The sequence below is a fragment of the Seriola aureovittata genome, chromosome 4, assembly GCF_021018895.1.
Source record: "Seriola aureovittata isolate HTS-2021-v1 ecotype China chromosome 4, ASM2101889v1, whole genome shotgun sequence".
In the NCBI taxonomy this organism is placed as follows: domain Eukaryota; kingdom Metazoa; phylum Chordata; class Actinopteri; order Carangiformes; family Carangidae; genus Seriola; species Seriola aureovittata.
This window is the reverse complement of record NC_079367.1, coordinates 13,359,038-13,380,918: the sequence shown is the minus strand read 5'-3', so window position 1 is coordinate 13,380,918 and position 21,881 is coordinate 13,359,038. Positions and strand designations below refer to the sequence as shown.

General features: G+C 39.3%; 1 protein-coding gene across 2 annotated transcripts in view; it reads left to right on the top strand.

Annotated features, from left to right (window-relative positions):
• Positions 1 to 18,803: 18,803 nt before the first annotated feature.
• pdgfd (platelet derived growth factor d) overlaps positions 18,804 to 21,881 on the top strand; it is a 52,655-nt gene continuing 49,577 nt past the window's right edge. The window contains exon 1 of one of the 2 annotated variants that reach the window (XM_056374346.1): positions 18,804 to 19,489. In XM_056374346.1, coding sequence (XP_056230321.1) covers positions 19,372 to 19,489 — 118 coding nt within the window. In that variant the 5' untranslated portion in view covers positions 18,804 to 19,371. The remainder of the gene's footprint in view (positions 19,490 to 21,881) is intronic. The other variant, XM_056374348.1, reaches the window with a different exon arrangement.

The window sequence follows — 21,881 nt, the reverse complement described above, 5'->3', positions numbered from 1 at the left end:
CATTTGTATTTAAATATTAATAAAGTCTTTGTGCATCATTTCAAACGTTGATTTAAAAAAAAAATCCATGACAGATCTCCAGGTTGACAACTTGAAAGTGTAAAATTTTGATACTTGTGTGCTGTGTGTGTGTGTGTGTGTTGAAAGAGACAGACTGGCTGACTGAGGCTGAAGGTAAATGGTTGATAAAGGCAATGTCATGGCTGATACAGAGATAGAGATGAAGTGAACTGTAGCTAAATGAGCTTCTGCGACTCATCTTCCTCTGCTCCTGCTCCAAAACCTGCTTTTATCACACTTAACTATACACACACCAACAATGAACACGCACAAAATAGGAAACACAATGAAACAGACTGACCCGTTGCAATGGGGCTGTGATCGTCATTTCAGCAGATTTTCTTTATGTCTAAAAGATGAAAACAACATTGAAATCATTGTATAAAGCAGGCATTGTGGTTTTTGACTGAGTCATTCTCAGCTTCTCATAAGGACATGGTGCAGTGTGTGTGTGTGTGTGTGTGTGTGGCTGGGCTGGCTGGGCTGTCACTGGTCTTTGCTTAGTGTCCCTGGATGATCTACGGAACTACTTTCTATTGAAGAAATAAACGCTGGCGTACTAAATTACAGATGTAGATTTTTTTTTTCCTATTTTGTGAAAACCACAAAGAAAATATTTAATCAACCTCCATCGTCTCTGGACGGCGGCAGAAATCAATGAGGCCGACTTCTCAAGACTTTGGCCAATAAAACCAACACTATCTGAATTGTTAGATTCCACTAATGGCAAATAAAAGATGTGTTTGTTTTTTTTTAGTTAGGCTACCACTTCTAAAAAAGACAGAATTGAGTTTATCTAATTTCTATTTATTGTCAAGGAAGGAGGGAGAGTGGTACTATTTAGAAAAACAGAGTGATTACACAGCTATTTTCTCAATATTGGTAGATGTGTAGCTTGAAACGGATTTCACAAAATCATTCGTAGTTTATTTTGACAGCAGAATTATATAACTATACTACCTAACTGTGCTCATCAAAGGGACACAGAATTTGAATAAGTACAAAAATACACACATACACAAATACACAGAGTGGCCTGCTCCTCAATGATACGCTGTGCCAGGCTTCAAGGCTGTTACCAAGATGCAAGGAAAGAACAGCCCTGAAGAGAATTACTTTAGTTTGAACAGAACCAGTGCAGCTGGAATTAATATCTGGGTCTGTGTGTGTGTGTGTGTGTGTGTGTGTGTGTGTATGTGTATGTGTATGTGTGTGTGAAAACAGGGTTGATCCATCCCTGCTCTAGTAATAGCTGCTCTTTTAATGGCTTCTGAGGGCATATCAGCATGCAGACACCCAGGCGTGCACATGCACAGACACAAAATTCGTACGCACAAACGCCACACGAGTGCATACAGATGTGCATACATGTGCACTGACACTAGTATACGCATGAACTCTCAGAGAGCACGGACACCTACAAGCCAGAAGCCAGACGGACACTTTCTCTCTGACTGAAGTTAATGCGTCACTAGCTTACTCAAAGGGGCGTCTAATCAGCTGCAGATCAACAGAGAGAAAAAGGTGAATAGGTAAAGGAGAGAGGTGAATTTAATATGTCGCTGCAGAGAAGGACGGATATTATGTCCAGTCAACAATCATGAAACGAAAATGACAACGATCTTGTGACAAATTAAATAAAGACTGCAATCACTAAAAAGTTAACTTTTAACCATTTTCTCCATGTGGCTGGTTTATCACAGAATGAAGCAATCATGCTTTCTTCCCTGATTTAACCACTGAGTGAAGTTTAAGAGTCATTATTAAGTATAAATGGAGTGGAGGAACATGAATTATGGCCAGTCATTACAGTGCTAAAAGCTATATTTACAGCTGTATTTAAACAAATTGGGCAGCTGTGGCTCAGGAGGTAGAGGGAGTTGTCCACTAATCAGAAGGTCAGTGTAAAGGTAGGTGCAAAATGCTTTGAGTGGTCATTAAGACTAGAAAAGCCCTATAAAAAAGCAGTCGGTTTTTGCCATTTACCATTGGCATCACTGGCTTATCATTAAATGAGGGAACAACAAAACAGATATTACTTGTGTATAGTTAAAATGCCAACACTCACTCAGTGTGAATCACAGTCCCGTAATGATAAACAGTAGCACTGATGTGGCATTTGGATTTGTGTGTTTGTGTGGGTGTTTTCAAAGAACAGAAGCAAAGGTTAGTAAAGAAACTGACTGAAATGGAAAGGTGGAAAGTGCAACTTAAGTAAAATGAGTAAAAGTGTTGGAGGCGAGAGGTGAGTGGAGATAAGGTAAGGAGGTTAAAGAATGAAAACAACTCAAACAGAGTATTCACACGTTCGTCCCGCCCATCACATGTTTTTTCCTTAAAAAGAGGTTTGTCTCAAAAACTGGAAAGTCGGGACATGAATATATTCAAACAGAAAACTAAAGCATCCCCACAAAGTCTATGTCACCATCAAGTCAGGCTTTGTTGTACTGCAGCAGAAACAACAGCTGTTGACGTTGCGTACCACAGAAACTGTCTGCTGGGCAGGAAACAGGAAAGGACAAATTCATGTTTATTCACACCACCATTAGAAGGAATAACACACACAAATAATGTGCAGGAATATAATGTGTGTATGTGTGCACTGAATACATATACACAGAGAAAGCACTTAATATGCTTTAGGCATTATAATTTGGCCCATGCAAACACTAAGACGCATGCACTCTGCTGGAAAACTGGGAGATAACAAGGGTTTGATGACCAACACAGGATGTTTAAGGGCTCGCACACACAGTCATACACAAACATTTACTCCCTGGAGAGCCATGTTTAAATTCTGTCAGGTGCTGGGAAGAAGCAACACACATTTCATCTAATCTAAATAAGGTTTTATCACTAATCTGCAGTAGCTGCATCAGAAACGCAGAATTAGATTGGATAGAGAGTGAACTTTCTTGTCAGCTGTGATAATCTCCTTTGGTATATGTTGGATTAAATGTACTTAGAGTTTTGCTAACTGCACAGTGGCAATATGGATTTGACCATACATATCTGCTTGATTGAAGGTTTACATCAAATAATGAATTTTGTTATTTTCCTGTAAGGCACGATGAACCTCTGAGGGTCTGAAGAAAAGTATTTTATCTTCTCCTCGTCTCAAATTGAAAAACTGAACCGTGAATATCACAAGCTACACATTTATAGTACATGGCACATTCTATTCACACCTCAACTGTGCATTAAATATCAATTTAATTTGAATGTGGAGAATATGAGAGCTGTGAATGGTCTAGTTCCTCCCACACACCAATTAAATACCATTTTCTATGAGTCATATTTTTTTCTTTTCGCTCCTGGCTTTTTACCTGATCAAGTAGGATTACTTTAAGCCTTCACTTGAGAATGACACTGCAACAGGAATAACTGTTGTTGTTATTCTGCTTGTCAATCTGCCATATTGCTACTGAATAAGTCATCACACTGCTTAAACTAGATCATTTAGACTTTGTTAGAAATCCTTTAAAGCCCCTGACTGACTCAACAGCTGTGTCAGGAGAGCTCTGATGAGTCTGACCTGCCATTACAGAAACAGCCATGACTCTAAATCAAAATCCTTGGTTTAACATGATCAAAATATCTGTGTTTGTATAAATTATTCAGATGATATTATATGTACAAGAGATACAGATATATTAACACCCCAATCAAACACCTAAAAACATAGAAAAACCAAACTGAAGGACAACATTGATATGGTTTTAGATATGTGCTACCACAGCACACACATACACGCACTAACTACAACAATAACAACATCAACAGCACAACACCAACAGGGAAGTAAAGGGAGTTTAAATATTAATTATATAGCGATTTCCCCTGAGCTACTGTTTGACAGTGTGTGTGTGTGTGTGTGTGTGTGTGTGTGTGTGTGTGTGCATAAATATTTCAAAACAATACAATCATATTTCTAATGCACTGATTTACTTTAGTTGGGTGCCAGCATATGTTCGTATATGTGTTTGTACATGTACAAAACAAACACGAAACCATGAAATGGCATTTCTGAATAAATAACATTGCCCCAAAGTGCTTTTGCATGCGCATAGGTGGCAGTGTGTGTGTGTGTGTGTGTGTGTGTGTGTGTGTGTGTGTGTGTGTGTATTTGGGGTGGCTCTTGTGTGCATTTACACCATTAGCAGGGTAGAGAGTGGCCTTTCTAATCTGCTTTCTCCTAATTAAAAGCCTGTGACTAAATGGACCAGCACAGAAGCTGTCTGCCGGGGAAATTAAAAAACGAGAGATGATTAGAGGACAGTGGAAAGAAGGAGGTGGCAGAGCACAGAGGGATGGAGGGACAGAGGATGAAAGGCATTGAGGATGGAGTGTAACAATGGGAGAGGAGGGAGAGGATGAGAGAGAGAGGAGAGGTAAATAGGATAAGGCATAAGGGGACAAAAGGTGAGGAAACACAGGTGGACAGAAGGTGGAAGAAGGAATAGAGTGAAGGGGTAGAGATGAAAAGCTGATGTTAAAAACGTTGTGGGATAAGCAAAAGCTAGATCAAAGAAAAGGTGGAAGAGTCAGAAAAACAAAGACACAAAAGTTTTAACAAGTCTAAGAGTCTATGGTCATTCAAGCAGCTCTGTGATGCTGTACTTTCTATTTGAACATCAGCATATAATGTTCTCCATGTTCACCAACCTAGTTTAGTGTAGCACATTAACATCTGCTAATTAGCATTGAATTCAAAGTACAGCTGAGAATAATTGGAAATTTTGCAGGTATTTGGTCATTGGGTTGAGCGAATCATTCCACTGTGCACAGCTGTACAATGATATAAGGTTTTAGCCATTTGAAATAGTGAAATATTTTCATTTCATAATGAAACTGTGGCGGGAAGGCGGCCCTTCAATGTGGCCGTGGACGCATTTGTGTTCTCACTGCGAAAAGAACGTAGCCACGTGTGGCCCAGACCACATCCGAGCTGAGCGATCACATCTCAAATGCATCCTCACTTCATCTTGGGTGCATTCACACATGTACTTATAGAGCTGTCCACTTGTGACCAGATCACCCAAGACAGATGTTAATGCCAGGTCTGAACAGAGGCTGAGAGCACTATCGGCTAGTTTAGTACAGAGATTAATGTAACAGCTTGAACTAGCAATAGACAGAACAAACTACTGAACTGAACACAGTCAGAAGCAGTAATTAATAATCAATAAGTGATGTGTTCACTATAAACGCAGCTGTAATCACTTAGCACAGAGAAGAGCAGCAAACTGCCAAGTCAGTGACTAAAAATCTTTAAACTGAACTAAACAAAATGGTTCAAATAAGCAATTTGTATGAATTTACACTTTCACAGTAGGATTCATTTGTTAAGGAACCATGAGTAGCTGTCAGAACTTCACAGCAGTCCATTGAATCCTTGGTGAAACATTTTTACCCAGCACATACTATGTCAACCTGCTGGTGGCGCTACTAGAAAAGTCAGAAGATTACCAAAGTCATTTGAGTTCATCCTTTGGGGAGCTTGAATGTCTGTGCCAAGTTTCGTGGCAACCCATCCAATAGTTGATATATTTCAGTCTGGACTAAAGTAGTGGACTGACATCTTGCTAGGCTAAAAAGACATTTATTGTATCATCAACCAATATAAGAAACAAAAAACATTTATGTTTTCAGGGGAGAAAAGACTGAGATCAAATGAAAGTCAAATGTTGAAGAATAAAGCTCTTTCTCTCTTCTAGTTTCATACAGTTTCACATCCAAAACAGTTACAAGGCTGATAATTAGATGATGCATGTGCTTGAATTCTGGAGGGATCAAATAAAATATGTACAAAAGGCTTCTGGAGTTGTTGCAGAAAACTTTTGCCCAGCAGCACAAAAATGTAAATTCTGGAGGACGCCGTCTTATGTCACATACTAAGCTTTGCATCCATAAAAAAAGCAGGGATAGAGAGGATAAGAAGAAAGGAGAGGGGAAAGAAAAGAGGAATGGTTGAGGGGAGAGTGAGCTAGAGATGAAAAGACAGAAGAGATAACGACAGAGAAACTGTGTATGCAAGGCAAGACAAGAGTGTTTGATCATCCCAGCTGAATCAGCAGTGTACTTTAGCTGAATGTAGATATACTCGATGCTCATACTCTTGAGTTTGCAGTTCATTTATATGTATCACTCCCTCCTCTCTCTCTCTCACTCAGACATAACTTGTCTTTCCCCACTCCTCATTCTGTCTAGAAGCCTGACAGTCTCTTTTTCTCTCTCTCTCTCTCCCCGGCACTAACAAATATCCATCTTCTCCCTTTTGCCACCACACAATGAAAACCACCCAGATATGATTACTTATTCAATTCAGAGGGAAAATTTGCCAAAAAATTCTTTAACCCCGAGGCCTTGAATGTAAGAATAAGAAAATATACTGTAAAATGTAATCACACTAAGTGAATGTAAGTGGGTGCTTTCATTCAGAGTGCCTGAAGGTGCAGTGAGTGAAATAGCAATGACAGCCTGACACCAGCGTTCGGACTCACAAGCAATTTACATCTCTTTCAGCTGTGTGTGACTGCTTGCAAGGACTTCACCATCTTTATTTACACTATGTATTTAGTTGGTGCCAATCACATTGTACTAAAATGAATAATTAGCAGGTAAATAATGGAACAAAAGAATATCAATCTTTCCCACCAGTTTGGATTCGGGCCAAGAGAAAAGTCATTCATATTACTCTCAATGTTTGAGATATTACAATATTCCTCTTACAGTGTAGCCATTCATTTTCTTTTGAGTCTTATACTTTTATGCATACTAAATAAGGCCGTATCTCGAAGGAAAAAAAAGGAATGAACCTTAACTGCCCCAAAGGCAATTTAACTTGCATAAAATTTTTAACTGAGCAAATAAAATAGGAATAATCTGTCATAATATTACAGTAAAAGTAGTAATGAAAGATATCAACTTTTCCAAAGCACTAGCTACTAAATAAAAAAAATGCCGGAATGTTTGGCTTACTTTCTTTAGAAGAAATTTAAGACACACTTTTCTCTGTGGTATAGTGTAATTCATTCTTCAGGCACAACATTTTTGGCTTCTACGGTATTTTTGAGTGGCTCAAGAGTTGGCAATGCTGCCAGACAGAAAGACAAACCTATGTTGGATTCCTGGAGGAGTTTCTCCTTCTCTAGGTGCCCCCGTTTTCTCATTCTAGAAATATGTACAGCATGTCAAGTGGAAAGAAGACTCTAAAAAACTTTATTTCTATGGCAAAAGTCACGCATCCAAAGTGAATGAAAAGAAAAGAGCAAATAAAGCAGTAAGTATAAGTATAGGATTTGTCTGTTAGCTTTGTGAGGTATAGTTAGTCCAAGGAATCTTCTTGCCTTTCACAGCTGCAAGTGTAAGCAATGCATGAAACTGTTATAATCAAGACAATTTCCCACTCAGAGCAGCTAGACAACCAAACTCTGAATTTTAAACATTTTCAATAGTCAGCATTCACCTGCACCTCGAGGTTGTTGATGTATAACAAGAAGTGAGGTGCCCCTTCACTGTGCATAACCATGAGTGCTGCTATGAAGTCCTCTATCATTTTGGGTTGGCGGTGACCTAAATGTGAGAGAAGAAAGCCTCTGAGAAGAGGATCATCGGTTTGATCCCTTGAATTGGCAAAAAACTAGCACAGACAAAAAGCAAGGCACTTAAACCCCCAAATGCTTCGGTGCAGCAGCTCAGTGGTCAACAGTAGCTCCCCTGCTGTGAATACACAAAGTGTACATTTAGGAATTTGAACTAGGGCACTGCTGGAAGGCTTTCCCTAGATGAATGAAGTTTGAAGAAATGTTAAACGAAATGCAAAATAGGTCACTGACCTGTTTCCACCGGGCCCCAACAGAGGAGAAAAAAAAAAAAAACGGATTTAAGAATTATTTCACAGAATAATTAGAGTTCATGAGGAGGTGGTGCACTGTGGTCACTATCTCTGTGCCGGTTTTAGTGCAGCAGTTCAACCTGACAAGATGAGTGTGTGCCTTTAATTATACCTTAGTATCTCAACATATGTTGTGTTTCTTTGCTTCTAATTTTATTTATTAAGTGACATTTTCTGTTTTACCAGTCTGATTATTCATTCATGCTTTGGATATATGGTCTTTGATGCCGATAAAGCATGATGAACTGAATAAGCTATGGTTAGCTGGTTAGTCAATCAATCACACAAAAGTTTTTATGTCACTGTGGGCAGTATAGTCAGTGGCCATATAAACAATGCATTTCAACTGCTCCTACCCAACTGATGTTGCAGAAATAATGTCAACAGAGTCTGCACTGAAAACTGATTTAAAAAGGTGCAGAGAAAATATCACTGCTGTCAGTGGAAGGTGATTAACATCTTGTGTACACTCAGTCTCCATCATAAATTTGGTTTTCCACACAATAAAGCAAATGCAAGTTAATGCAACATTTTTTGAGACTTTTTTCTTGTTTACTACTTTTTCCCTCTGTTGCTCTGGAGCTTCATCACTTATCTTTTTTGTCTGTTCCGTGCACATAAACAAGTAAATGGGGCTCAGCACTTGTAAAGTATTATGTCAGTGCTTATTCTTGGCTTAAGATGTGGACTGAAATGAAAAACAGTGATGTAACAAGAGCTCCTTCTCAAAGCAGATGATGGCAGTGCAGTATATTCCCAGCTCTGAAAGTGTTCTAAATTGTTTGAGAATGAATTAAAGACACAAGATCTTGTTTTGAATTGAGAGGATGCCCTTCAGGTTTGAATTTTGCAAATTTATACATCAGGGACGCACACTTCATATAATCCTGACTCCCCAGTTGCTTTTACAGGAAACAAAACTGTACACAGCTTTATAGAGAATGAGAAAGCCAGATAAAAGAGAGAGAAGTAGAGAATGAGTCCTTGTCTGAATACATGTTCTTGTATGAGCCGGCTCAGTGTGTGTGTGTGTGTGTGTGTGTGTGTGTGTGTGTGTGAGTGTGCATGTGTGTGTGTGTGTGTGTATGTGTGCACGCGTATGTGCGTGTGAGTACATCAGGCTATCCTGTCACGTAACATGCTAAATATCTCTGCAGACCACCACCAGTGAAGCACAGGGATTAATGGGCCATTTGAGGCTACTTGACATTTCTGACGCCTATTTCTTCTGCAGGGAATGAGAAACACAAAGCTGGATACCCACACATGCACACACACAGACACAAGCAAACATCACAGGAATCCTCAAAAATGCACTTACATAATATGCTGCAGGTGTGTAAACATAAAATATCTTAAGAGATTTTCAAAAACTCGAGATGTTTTAGCAAAGTCAATACATGCTCGACTGTGACTTCAAAACATACCCCTCAACACATGCTCAGACACACACACAAACAAACACTGTGCAGAAACACAGGAATACATGGAGACAAAGCATTTGCAAATAAAGTTTGCTGATGGATTTACCAATGGAGTAATTCTTCAAACAGCCTCATACTTTAACCCACATACAGCCCCATTTATTAATATACTGGAGACGTAAACCATCAGTTACAGTGTCAATATCAGTTATACACCTTCTATTCAGCTAAAATATGCACAGCGTGAGCACTTTATTAATCATGATGATACACTGGCTGAGTTAAAACAGACAGGTTAAACTTGTAATGGCACAAAACCCAAAGGGTCATACATACACATTACCTCTTTGGCATGCAAAATGGCTGGCTGACTCTCTAATATAAGTAGAATTTAACCTCGAGCTCCTTTAAACACAAAAATACATATAATTTAAATAATGTGTCCTGTGCCTGAGGTAGTTCGAACATCAGAACATCTATCAAAAGGAGGAAGAGGAGCCACTTCATCTGCGCTGTATCGTAGACAAGTGGAGCCACTTTTTTAGTAAAGGTTGCATTGCATTTTCATGATTTTTGCTACAACTTTGGGTTTTCAGAGTACTAAAAGAACATTTTCAGCGCCATAGCCTCTGGTGCCTCATGAATCAGTACCAATGGCTACGTACTACTCCATTGTTGGAAAATAGGCTACGCAATAAAACTCGATATGGAGAGATAAGGCTGTTTTCCACATGACAGTATTTGCTTTTACCAAATATTGTAAGCCATCCTACTGCTATAAAAACATCTTTTGTGTGTTTTCCACCATTTCTGCTGTAATAGTAATAATTTCAGGTATTTTTATTAAAAAAAAAATCCTCTCCCTTACAATTGTTGATTTTGTATTTTTTCTTTATCAACAGAACTACTCTCCAAACACTAGAGGCAAATATCTGTAGACATAGTTTTTCATTGAGGCATCCAGCTTCTGCAAACCAACTCTGAATTATTTTGTCACTTAATTGTGGCTTATATAATTTCATAAGTTTTTTCTGGGTCCATGTGTTTGAAATGAAAGAGTCCTCCTGGTCCAAGCCTAAAACCAGCACCCCCCCCCTCACTCCCCCACACTGAAGCCACTCATTAATCAGCATGCTTTTAATTAACCCAGTTACCTGCACCTGTGAGTGCTGCCTGACACTCATGCTACTGATGCCAACATCCAGCCCCCACCTTCCCCACCAGCACCTGATCCCCACAGATTATGAGTAATGATGACCGGGCTGTTGGAGTATGTTGCTGAACAATTTAGGGGTCCATTACAATGAACAGGCAACATGCACCGCGTTTATGTACTTGTTTCTTAACTTTCTAACCAAACTAGAGTCGGTTTAAAATGACATTCAGCTGACGTGCAGTAAGTGTTACTGAAACCTTTGACTTTCTACATGCAGGTCAGCAGCTCCAACAGCATATTTACTGAAAGAAGCTACTAAATTTGCTTATTATTATATTATTATATAAGTACAATGATTTGGCATTTGAATATGGGTGTGAATATGAGCATAATTCTTTTTTGTTCATGATCAATCACTTTTATTTTAAGTGTTGACAGTGACTGGTCCAACGTGAAGTCACAAAAGTTTATGATAAAATATGATTACTATGAATTTTATTAATCCAAAATTAAAGAATGATCACATCAAGACTATCCACATTAAAGTAGACTTTCAGATTTGTAGTTGCAATGTCAGTTTTTTTTCTTCTCAGACCTCAATTTGGATCATGAAATATGATGAGATCGTTATGTTCTTCTGCAGGCAAATCATGGAGAAAGTGACGATGAAACATTTGTCTAATTATAGTATCACAAATTTAGGTTTATAAAACAAATAGAAGCCTGAGACAGCATTCAAATTTAAGAAAATGAGTGGAAACATTATTTTTTAATGCAACAATAAATTGTATTTAGATCCTGCTGGTGTGTGTGATCCTACTGTGTCTGTGTTTTATTCTGGTATTTAACACTCAGGCACTAAATAAAGTCTTTTATATTCTTGTAATGACCGTAAAGGATTTAATTTTACATTTTACGACTCTGTTGTGTGCTTGATAATAAGGAGCTAAGGCAATTAAGTCTTATCGGCTCTGTTGGGGAGCATTGAGTATGCTTAGCATTTTGTTTGTTCGTGTACAGTGTGTGTGTGTGTGTGTGTTTGTGTGTGTGAGGGGGTGAGAGTGTGAGCACAGCATGATCTGCTGTCATGTAGGCTGAATGTACATCTATTTTATTCAAATAGGACATCTGTGCATGTGTTCCTGTAAATGCTTGTATGTATAATATCTATGTATGTGTGTGTGTGTGCGTGTGCGTGTGTGTCTGTCCTTATACACCGAGTGGATATTTTTAGTAAACATGCTCATTAATGTCTAAAAGGCTTGTTATGAGCTTATATGCTACTGTTGTCTGTATTCATGTTGCAGAGGCTGTGTTTGTCCTCCGAATGTGTGTGCGTGTGTGTGTGTGTGTGTTTGTGTATGTAATTTCCTGATTCAGAAATAACTACTGAGTCTCTCTGTAAATATGGCATATGTATGTATTCTAACAGACAGTGTGTGTTTGTAAGTTGGAGACAAGAGAACTGTGTTAGTGGAGTGCAGAGAATCAGAGGACAGATAAGCTTGTCATAATAATCCTCCCTTTGCCTCGCATATCAAACCAGCTTAATACACCTACCTTCTGATAATCTGCCACAAACACATCAGACAACACACAAGTATACAGAACACACACATATGCACAACACCACACACACACAAAACTCACATCCACAAAAACCAGCACACACACACACAGACACACACACACACACACACACACACACACACACACACACACACACACACACAAACAAACATGCAATTACTATCAAATGTACCAGTCTTATTTGTGTAAGTTACATCTGGCACCAAAAAATAACATCATTTAAGTGTAATTATGACAGCTGATGAGGATCCAAATGGATATATAAATAAATGAGCAAGTAGCATGAACAAATTAAAAAAAAAAAAAACAGTCTTTTAACTGATGACCTTCACACATAAATCATTTCAGAGAAAAATCTTTTTTGTAATAACAGGTTCAACACTCTGAGGCTGTTGCAACAAGAGATTCAGTTGCATGACGGAAAAGGATCAAAATATTGTCAACCTCGTGTTAAAAACTGTTTGTATTTTCAGGACTCCATGAGCTTGGGAAGAAGTGCTCCAACACGCACGAACCAACACATCTTCTGCATGTACTCACAAGCTCAGTATTTAACCATGTTTCAGCTAAATACTCTACTGTGCTAAATGGAAATATCACTAATTAGAACAAGCTAATGATGGACAGTGGAGAAGTGGTTTATGCTTCTGTGAACATCACAACACTTTTTCCACTTTGTCACTATTAGAGTCCATGGTAAGATCAGTTGTATAAGTTTTGGGTCGACAACCACTTCCACTTATTACAGTCTGTTAAACAGATACTCCACAGATAACATCAGAAAAAAAAAGAAAGTGTCACCTGGACATCAATCAATATTGCGTCATACATTTGTTGCCAAGGTGAAAGGCGATTTGTATGCGTGTGTGTGATTGGTGACTGTTTACCGTGTGTGTACGCATCACAAGGTCACTTCCCTCTGAATATGGGATGCCACAACTCAGCCTGGAGATACAGAATCTCTAATTACTGAAAACTGGGAGTGGAAGACAGCTGCGAAACACACTCACACTGCCACCCACACACACACACGCACACGCACACACACACTTACCAAAACATACTCACCTACATGCTCTTCAGACATGCACTCACCTCTCTCCCTCCTACACACAATGCACCTTACAAGAACCGCATGCCTCATTGCTCATATTGTGAAACGCGCACACACACTCATGAGTAGGCACACACCTGCATGTTCATACACACACAGATGTTGAGCTCATTAAGAGATTCCCAGAGGGTAGCCAAGAAAGGCAGCCTACTGTGGGAACCTGGAGGAATCTGCTACTCTCTGACCTGAACACACACAATGAAGACAGACAGGAAATACCACAATGGAAAAAGCTAATATGTTGCTTTATCTATTTTTATTTTCTTACCACAATTACATATAACTAAATAAATTATGGGCTATCATAGATCCAGCAAAGCTACTCCCACATTTAGTCTGTATTTGTAAGAATGCCTATCTATTCTATATTGGCAGAAGTATCTAAAGTAAAAATGACAGCACACACAAAATCAAACAAAAAGCATTTGGAAAATTTGGGGAGGATGGACCATTTTCAGGAAAATTAACTCAATATCTCAATTTGGAGCAGAAAATGAGAGTTGAAAGAAATACTCCAAACCAAAATGTATGATTTTAGTATCAAAGAGTAACCCCCTGCAGGCTTGAAAGTGCCTCTTCAAACTCAGTAAGTTCCTTCCTTCAAAGAGAGTAGCTGCTGTGGTCAGCTTGACTTTGTGTCACTTACAAAGGACTGCAACAGTAACAAGTATTCACTGCAAAAAACACAATCAAGAACATCAACGGCTCAAAACACTTGTGCAGCATCATCATCTTTGACTGTCCGTCTGTATGCACAATATGTTCCAAACACAGTATGGATACATTGACAGCACCTGATTCCCATGCACAAGTTGAACTTTAATGCATTAAAACAGGTAAAAATCGTTTCCTCAGAATGCCACAGCTACAAAGCTACATTATCATCCATTTAAGAACCCATTCTAACACTTCACTGATCACTTTTTACACTTGTATATGTTAAGGAATGAAGGTTACCACAGTGTTTGTGTCATGGCTCACATGTTGGTCAGTGCACACATGCCACGGTGCACACATCTGCACTAAAACACTGGTCACGTCTCCTTCAAACCAAAGCTAATCCCCCCACATCTGACATTAAGCCAAAGGATGGACGGATGAAGAGTAAGCAGGGGATGAGACAGGGAGGACAAAAGCAGAGAGAAGAAAAAGGAAGAAAAGAGATCAATGCTCTTTGACCTGTTCGCCTTGTGATATCTAGGCTGTTAAATCTGATGCCAAGTGTCTGCAGAGACGGTGACATTTTGAGCCAAAATGTCTCTACGTTTTAAAAGCAAGATAAGACTTTTAATTTGTACATTTAAAGATTTTTCAGTTACCAGATTTCAAATACGTAAAAGGGCAATTTTCTTCACCTACGCTCCATGTGTGACTCATTTCTCACCAAAAATAAAACCAAGGTCGCAGAATTTATACAAGCTTACCTGTGTACCTATCTGCAGCCCACGCAGGCACGTATCTAAGGACAGGCAACAGAGAGCAACATGCTGAGCAAACACACACACACACTTTTTTCTGGTTTTGTGACATTGTTGATGATAATATAGGGGCAGACTCTGAGAGAGAGAGACATTATTACGTGTGGCATAAAACGTATCAAATGACAACTGACTGACTACAACATCTGTTTCTCAAAATCAAGACCCTAATCCCTCTTTCTTCCCTTTTCTGCATTTCTTTCTCCAAAAAGACTAGTTTGCCCTCATTTTGATTCCAGTATCTGTATTTCATTCCCAAATGTGACTGTAACTCTGTATCCTTCTCCTCCTCCGTCTCCCTCCTCCTTTTTTCCTCTTCATTCCATCCTCCTCCTTTTTCACCCTCCTGTCCATATCTTCTTTCTCATTTTGCCAACGTTTTCATATCATGATGGCTCAGACGCTGGCCCCATAAACACCACCCAAAGAAGTCTGTTATTCATATAATAAGTATGGCTTTTATCACACTGTGCACACACAGATGTGTTTCCATGCGCCCGACACACACACACATGCACACGCACACACACACACACACACACACACACACACACACACACACACACACACACACACACACACACACACACACACACACACACACAATCTCTCTCTCATGGAGAGGGCCACACCAATTCTGGGAAACCAGCCCGGTTGGACCAAAACCAGAAACTCTATTATAACAACGAGTGTGTGAGTGTGTGTATGAAAGAGAGAGAGAAGTGGATAGCACCTATGTCTCTGAAATGAGTCTTTAGAAACACTTTACATTGGGGGTACATGAATCTGCATGACTCTGTGTATAAAAGACTTTTTTTTAAAAGACTGGATTATCAGGGATGCACAAGTACTGTCAATAACTTCATGCATTGCTTGACAGAAGAATACTACATTAAAGGATCAGTTCACCCAAACTACAGAGCAAACATACAAACTTATCATTTCTAATGGTATCTATAGATAAAACGAAAAACTACCAGCCTGGCTAGATACAACTGGGGGTGAGCGAGAAAATATATTTTAATTATTTTGGTGACCCAGACCTTTAATCATTGCAAGAATTGAGGCATTTATGTCATTGTGATTACTGCTAAGTGCAAAATTTGAAAAGAAGCAAAGCTAAGAGGGAGTGCTGTCAGCAAATGAGCAGAGAGCAAGGAAACCCTGCAGTGTCATTGACTTCTAAGGTCTGCCCACGGGTGACTTCTATAATGAAATCACTCAGTGCTTTGCTCTCTGCAGGTGCAATGGGAATTTGAACACTAGATTGATATGTAATTAACAATGGTGAAAGGCCTGGGTGAGAAATAGTCTATATTCCTTTTAAACTTTTGCACAATTTTATTATTATTATTATTCAGTTAATCATTTAAATGTTCAAATAAAATAAAATATGCTGCAACTGTATCTCAGCCACATTTCTTGTTGTGAAATTCATTTATTTTTGAAAATAGTTCCAATAGAGTGGCCACAAATGGCAACCGATGAATGACTCTGGGTGGGGAAATAAAATCATACTGCTTTATCATTGTAGTCCATCACAACTCAACAGCCCCCGCACTCCTGTCTTAGGCGCATGCTACCACTAGATTAGATGTTGAGTGTATTGATCTGCCAGTGTGTGCCAATGTCATCCTCTTAAACCAATAATGAAATGTGTGCACATTCTCTGGACCACTAGAGTCACAACCACGTAAAAAACTCATATATTTCAGTCTGAGTGACACAGCTTTAATAAAACTACATCAAAAGTTGTAGGTAATATGGATCACTTCATATGAAATCATGTTTGGAATATTCAAACTTGAAACTTATTTTAATTTCACAGTGTCCTTGCGCCAAATACAGAACTGTTCAGAGCTTTGCTCAAGGGCACCTCAGCAATTACGACAGGTCTATCAGTGATGGGAATTAAACCAGCACCTTTTAATTTAGTGGTTGACATATCCACCCTGAGGCAAAGCTGCCGCCCCCATATACTTAGACACACATTAGATATTAAGGTTGCTCTACAGTACATCTATGCACTGTGAGGTTGCTTCAGGGAAGAAAAGACAAATGCAAGATTATTCAGACACATGCTGTGGACACACACACACACACACACACACAAAGAGAGAGGGAATGAAAAATGTAGTAAGAGAAAGATTATAAGTATATCTGCTACTAGCACTGCACTGTAATCCACTGAACTGCACTGAAGCCCTAACCCTGTATTCAAACATCAAATATCCAGTATTTACAGAATTTGCTGTTATCACATGGTAGGTCTCGGATCTGTCTGTGTTTTTACCATTAATATGATTTTTTTTTTTTTTTTTTTTCTTCACACGTGAAATTATAGTCCATGCAGAGGTCTATATATTGGTACATTTACCTGGCATTACAGTCTTGGCAGGCTACATTTTCAGAATGGTAAAAGGAGATTCAAATGCATCTGTGTGTGTCAGTGTGCATGTGTGTGCACCAAGCATGCATGGTGTATGATACATTTCTGCCTGCTTGTGATCTTAAGTGCTCTTCTGAATTCATTCCCTGGGTGCATATGCCTTTGAAGCTCAGTCTAATAGCTTATAATTTTAATTAATTTCCCCCCTCTATTAATAACCTATATCATTCCCTAAGTGGTTATAAGTTTTAAAGGTGCAGCATTACTCATTAGCCAATTGCTGGGTAATGGGAAGGCTTTGTGCTTAGTCAGCAGAAACTTCAAGTTGGCAAGTTCATTCCATAAAGTCTAAATAATGCTTAGAATTAGATGTGATGATATGCATGAGCATGGGTGGCAAGGAGAGAAAGTGAAGGGGAGTTGCTTAAGTGTGTGATGAGTGAGTGAGTGAGTGAGTGAGTGAGTAGGCTTGGGTGATATCCAAAATGTAATATCTCGATACAGCCCAGCCCACATATTGTGATTCACGATATTACCGTGGGTGGGGGTGAGGTATGTTGTTGCACTTTATGTTTTAGTTGTTTTTTTTTCTTAATAATACATCATTTTATTTTTGTATTTTATGTTTCATGTGTTTTATTTACAATTTATCATTATATTATTGTATTGTAATATTGTAAGTTATGTTTGTAACATAATGCAACAGACTGTGAAACCTGCAAAAAAGAAAAATGAAAAATATTGCATATGCCAGGAAGTATCACGATATTTGATAATATCGGTCAAAGCCTGTGAGTGAGTGAGTGAGTGAGTGAGTGAGTGAGTGAGTGAGTGAGCGAGCGAGCGAGCGAGTGTCTAGCCTGTGAATGTGCACTGAGATGAGTTAGTTTGGCCAGGAACACTTTTATAAACTCAGTAGAAATGTTGAAGGCACTGCTTAGTTTTGCTGCAGGTACAGCATGTAAAACCTTGACATTTTGCAGTGGTGGATAAATCACTCTGGAATTTACTTACTAAAATTACTTCAAACATTATTCCTGTCTGAAATGGTCTGCCTTTGGCTTACACAAAGCTGTCTATTGAATGATTCCTGGCAAACCATGTCCTGGATTTACTTATTCCTCAACAAGTGCCATCATGTAATCTGCGTTGTGTTAGACGAGTTGTGACAGCCTATTTCAAACAGTGAGTGATTGGAAAAAGATAATATAATGTGAGTGGGGGAACAGACAGCAGGTTGGTGCCATTTGCAGCAATTCTGTGGATGCCTCCAGGACAAAAAAAACCCTTATCTTCTTCTACTAACAACGAATTTTACTCCTGCATCCGAATCCAAGTGAACCCATGTCAGCTGTTTCCTGAAGTCTCTGTATTATTCCTACCACTCAAGAGCTAAGAGACTTCCACTCTCTCAAGTAAGCTCCTGGTATGTTTCCTTTCCTGTGCCTGGCTGTGGTGACCCACTCCTCTGAGGGTTTCCAACAAAAATGTTCCCTCTTTTCTCGTTTCACTTTCAACATGAAAGTGTGCTACAAAGAGATAGATAGATGGATAGATAGATAGATAGATAGATAGATAGATAGATAGATAGATAGATAGATAGATAGATAGACTTTTTTTTTTTTTAACTAAAGTGTATTTTAAAGTGTACCCCCCCCCCCCCCCCCACCGACCCACCTTTTCACTTCCCGCCCCAGCACTTCGCTCAGTTACACACCCATATTTCACAGACACACACTCACACATAGACACACAAACCGTGAGCGCGCACAACTCACTTGGCAAAGTCTGACGCGCTGACTTTCTTAGCGCAGACGCGTCAGACAGAAATGAGTAAACTATGCGGGATATCTCTCGGTGACTGAAAAGAATTTTTTGCCTTTACAGCGATAAGAAGTTCGGCGCCTATGACCTCAAATCTGACCGTGATCGGTGCTATATTATCCTCCACCTGCACTGAGCTGTTTCAGAGTTTTGCTCTCGCCGCCTCTGTGGCTTGACTTCCAGGAGAAGGCAAACAGTTGGGATATTTTGGCACTTTGGCACAGGACGGGACACCGTGTGCGCCAGGCGTCAGGCATAGGAGTCAACAAGTGACTCTCTTTTGCTGGTAAGCGAGAGAGATTATGAAAGAGTGGAGTCGCTGAATGGAAAGTTAGTTTCGATACAAACTTTTTTTTTTGGTCGCGGGGTATTTGAAGCCACAGGAACGGAAGTTTTTTGGGGTTTTTTTTTTTAAAGCGTGCACGAGTTTGTTGTCACCATGAGTGGAGCGGTGGTTTTCCAGATGTGGATGCTTTTATTGTTGGGGACTATAACCGGGCTCGGGAGGGCTCAGGTCTCCACAGCCAAAGTGATGAGGGGCAACATCAGGAGAGACGGTGAGCTGGCTTTGTTATTTCATATTTCATTCTTTGAAAGTGGTGCTTGTTGCGTGTGTGAGTAAAGTGTATCTTTACTGCTGAAACTGTCTCTGTGACACTCAGGAGTGAAATTGCAGTGACCATGTTGTGGGAAAGTCAACTCTATTGTAATTATTTATTCATATTTGTGTAACTTCTTAAAGCTGTTGACCTATCTGATTTAAACATAAATATGAAATATGATAAATGCATAATTGGATCTATTTTTGTCATCACTATGTTCTTTCTCAGCTGCAATCTAAATTATGTATTCATAGCCAATTTGAATGAAAAATGTGAAATACTTTTCTTACAATGACTGATGGTTTTGTGGTAGCCTATGGTGTTACCTAAAACAGGCACCCACTGTTTGTAAGTGTGACATGGCTTGTTGCAGTGAATGACCTGTTGACAGACTGATTAAAAACTGTTGAGAGGGCGAACAGGCAGCAACAGGGTGGAGACATGAGAAAAGTGAAATGATGTAGAGTGGCTGCAAAAGAAGCTGTAAGAAAGAAACTATGGAGCATGCAGGTCTCAGACAACTGGGCACTAGTAGCCAGTTAAAAGTGGGACTCTATCATTGCTTCTCTCCTTCAACTAAATCTAAAGTCTTCAGGTTCCCTGAGCCTCTCACTATCTAACTTCCTGCAGGTGCGCCATGCTTACTTTTCCCTTGGCCCTGAGGCTAAAGTCACTGTGCTACAGTACCTTTGATTACACATGCACGTACACATACACACACAGGCACACATACACACACACATGCGCACACACACACAGCTGCAGGGTTGCTTTTGGCAGGGAGACATGAAAATACCACTGTATTAGGTTCGAACCTGGACGACTGCCCCAGAGGCCTGTTTCACCTCACACTCCTGTGTGTGTGTGTTTATAACAAAAGAATAACATGGAGGGATAGGTCAAGACTTCAGTAGCCTACATTTTAGTGACCTTTGCTCCCCATCAAACACCTTTGAAACTTTCTTATGTTCACTGTTTGTTACTGCATTCAACTGTTCTTGACGAATCGTTTTACGAGTCATTAGAACCAAATCTGTCTTGCATGCTACTGAGCACGGAGTCAAACCAGTCAGCGTAGCATCCACAGATATTTGAGCGATGGATTGCAACCTGTCGAAAGCAAACCAGTTGTCCAATCACATGTGAATATAAATGACGTAGCACATCAGAGTAGTCGCCGCACAGTCACAGCTGTGCTGCAGCAGTGTTGTGAGACATGGCAGACAGACAGGAGAGAAAAGCAGCGAGTGATGACAAAGAAATGGATTGTTACAAAATAAAAGCTCATACTGTTAAAAAGTGACAGCTGCACTAACTCTGTTTGGTCAAGGTTCAAGATACCAGCAGGATTAAAATTCCCTTTTCTCTCACTGAGTGAAAGAAGACAAAGTAGATCAGAAGAAGGCAGCGTTAAAGCTCCAATATACTTTTACACCAGTGTAGAAATGAAAGTTTTTATTACTTGTTCAAACAGTTTTTATCAGATCTGCATCTTGGTTCTGCTGAAAAATATCCTCTGTGGCTGTTATTATTTATATTTATGCTAATGTTATTAAGAAAGAGCCAGTCTCAGACTAAAATTTGGACTTATTTTTTTTCAGTCTTGATTCATCTTGTTGAAAGCTTTTTTGTAGTTTTGTTTTAGCCTGTTCTCCTCCTACAGGTAAACACTTCACTCTGGCAGCATTTTACCACTGTGGGGACCATTTACAATGCAACAGTTTAACAATTTATTTTCTCGTTCACTTCAAGGTTCAAGGCTTTTTTAATTAATTTGGCAAAAATGAAATCAAAAGAAATAACTAACTTGCTGTTGCACATATCCCTGAGCTGTCTACACTTGCCATCAATCAAACTAATCCATAATTTGGGAACTCCCTGTGATGATTTAGGAAACTGTTGTTCTCCAAGTTTCTGTCTTTAGAGACAGGCCTGAAAACATGCTTCATCTTGGTAGTAACTCAAAGCTGGAGGCTTTTGTAGATGAAGGTGATAGATTTATTCAAATGTTGAACTGTTTCAGTATTTCAATCACCAGCAGTGTTAAATCACAAGAGTTCAAGAGATGAGACGGTATAACTTTTTCTTGTATACTGTCACTCAGTGGGAAAAGGGACAGCCACTCACTGAAGATCCTACAGGCACAGTTATCAAGCCACCTGATAATTATGTCCTGATGATAACAAATCCCACTGATTTGATCAAAGTGAATTCTTTTCATCTTTTGATGATCTTTAGTTGCACAAAGACTATGATCCACTGTGATAGCTGCTATTGAGACAGACTGGTTTTTAGATGGTGCACAGCCCCTTAATCCGCTGCATACAGTGTTACAGTAATTGTATCT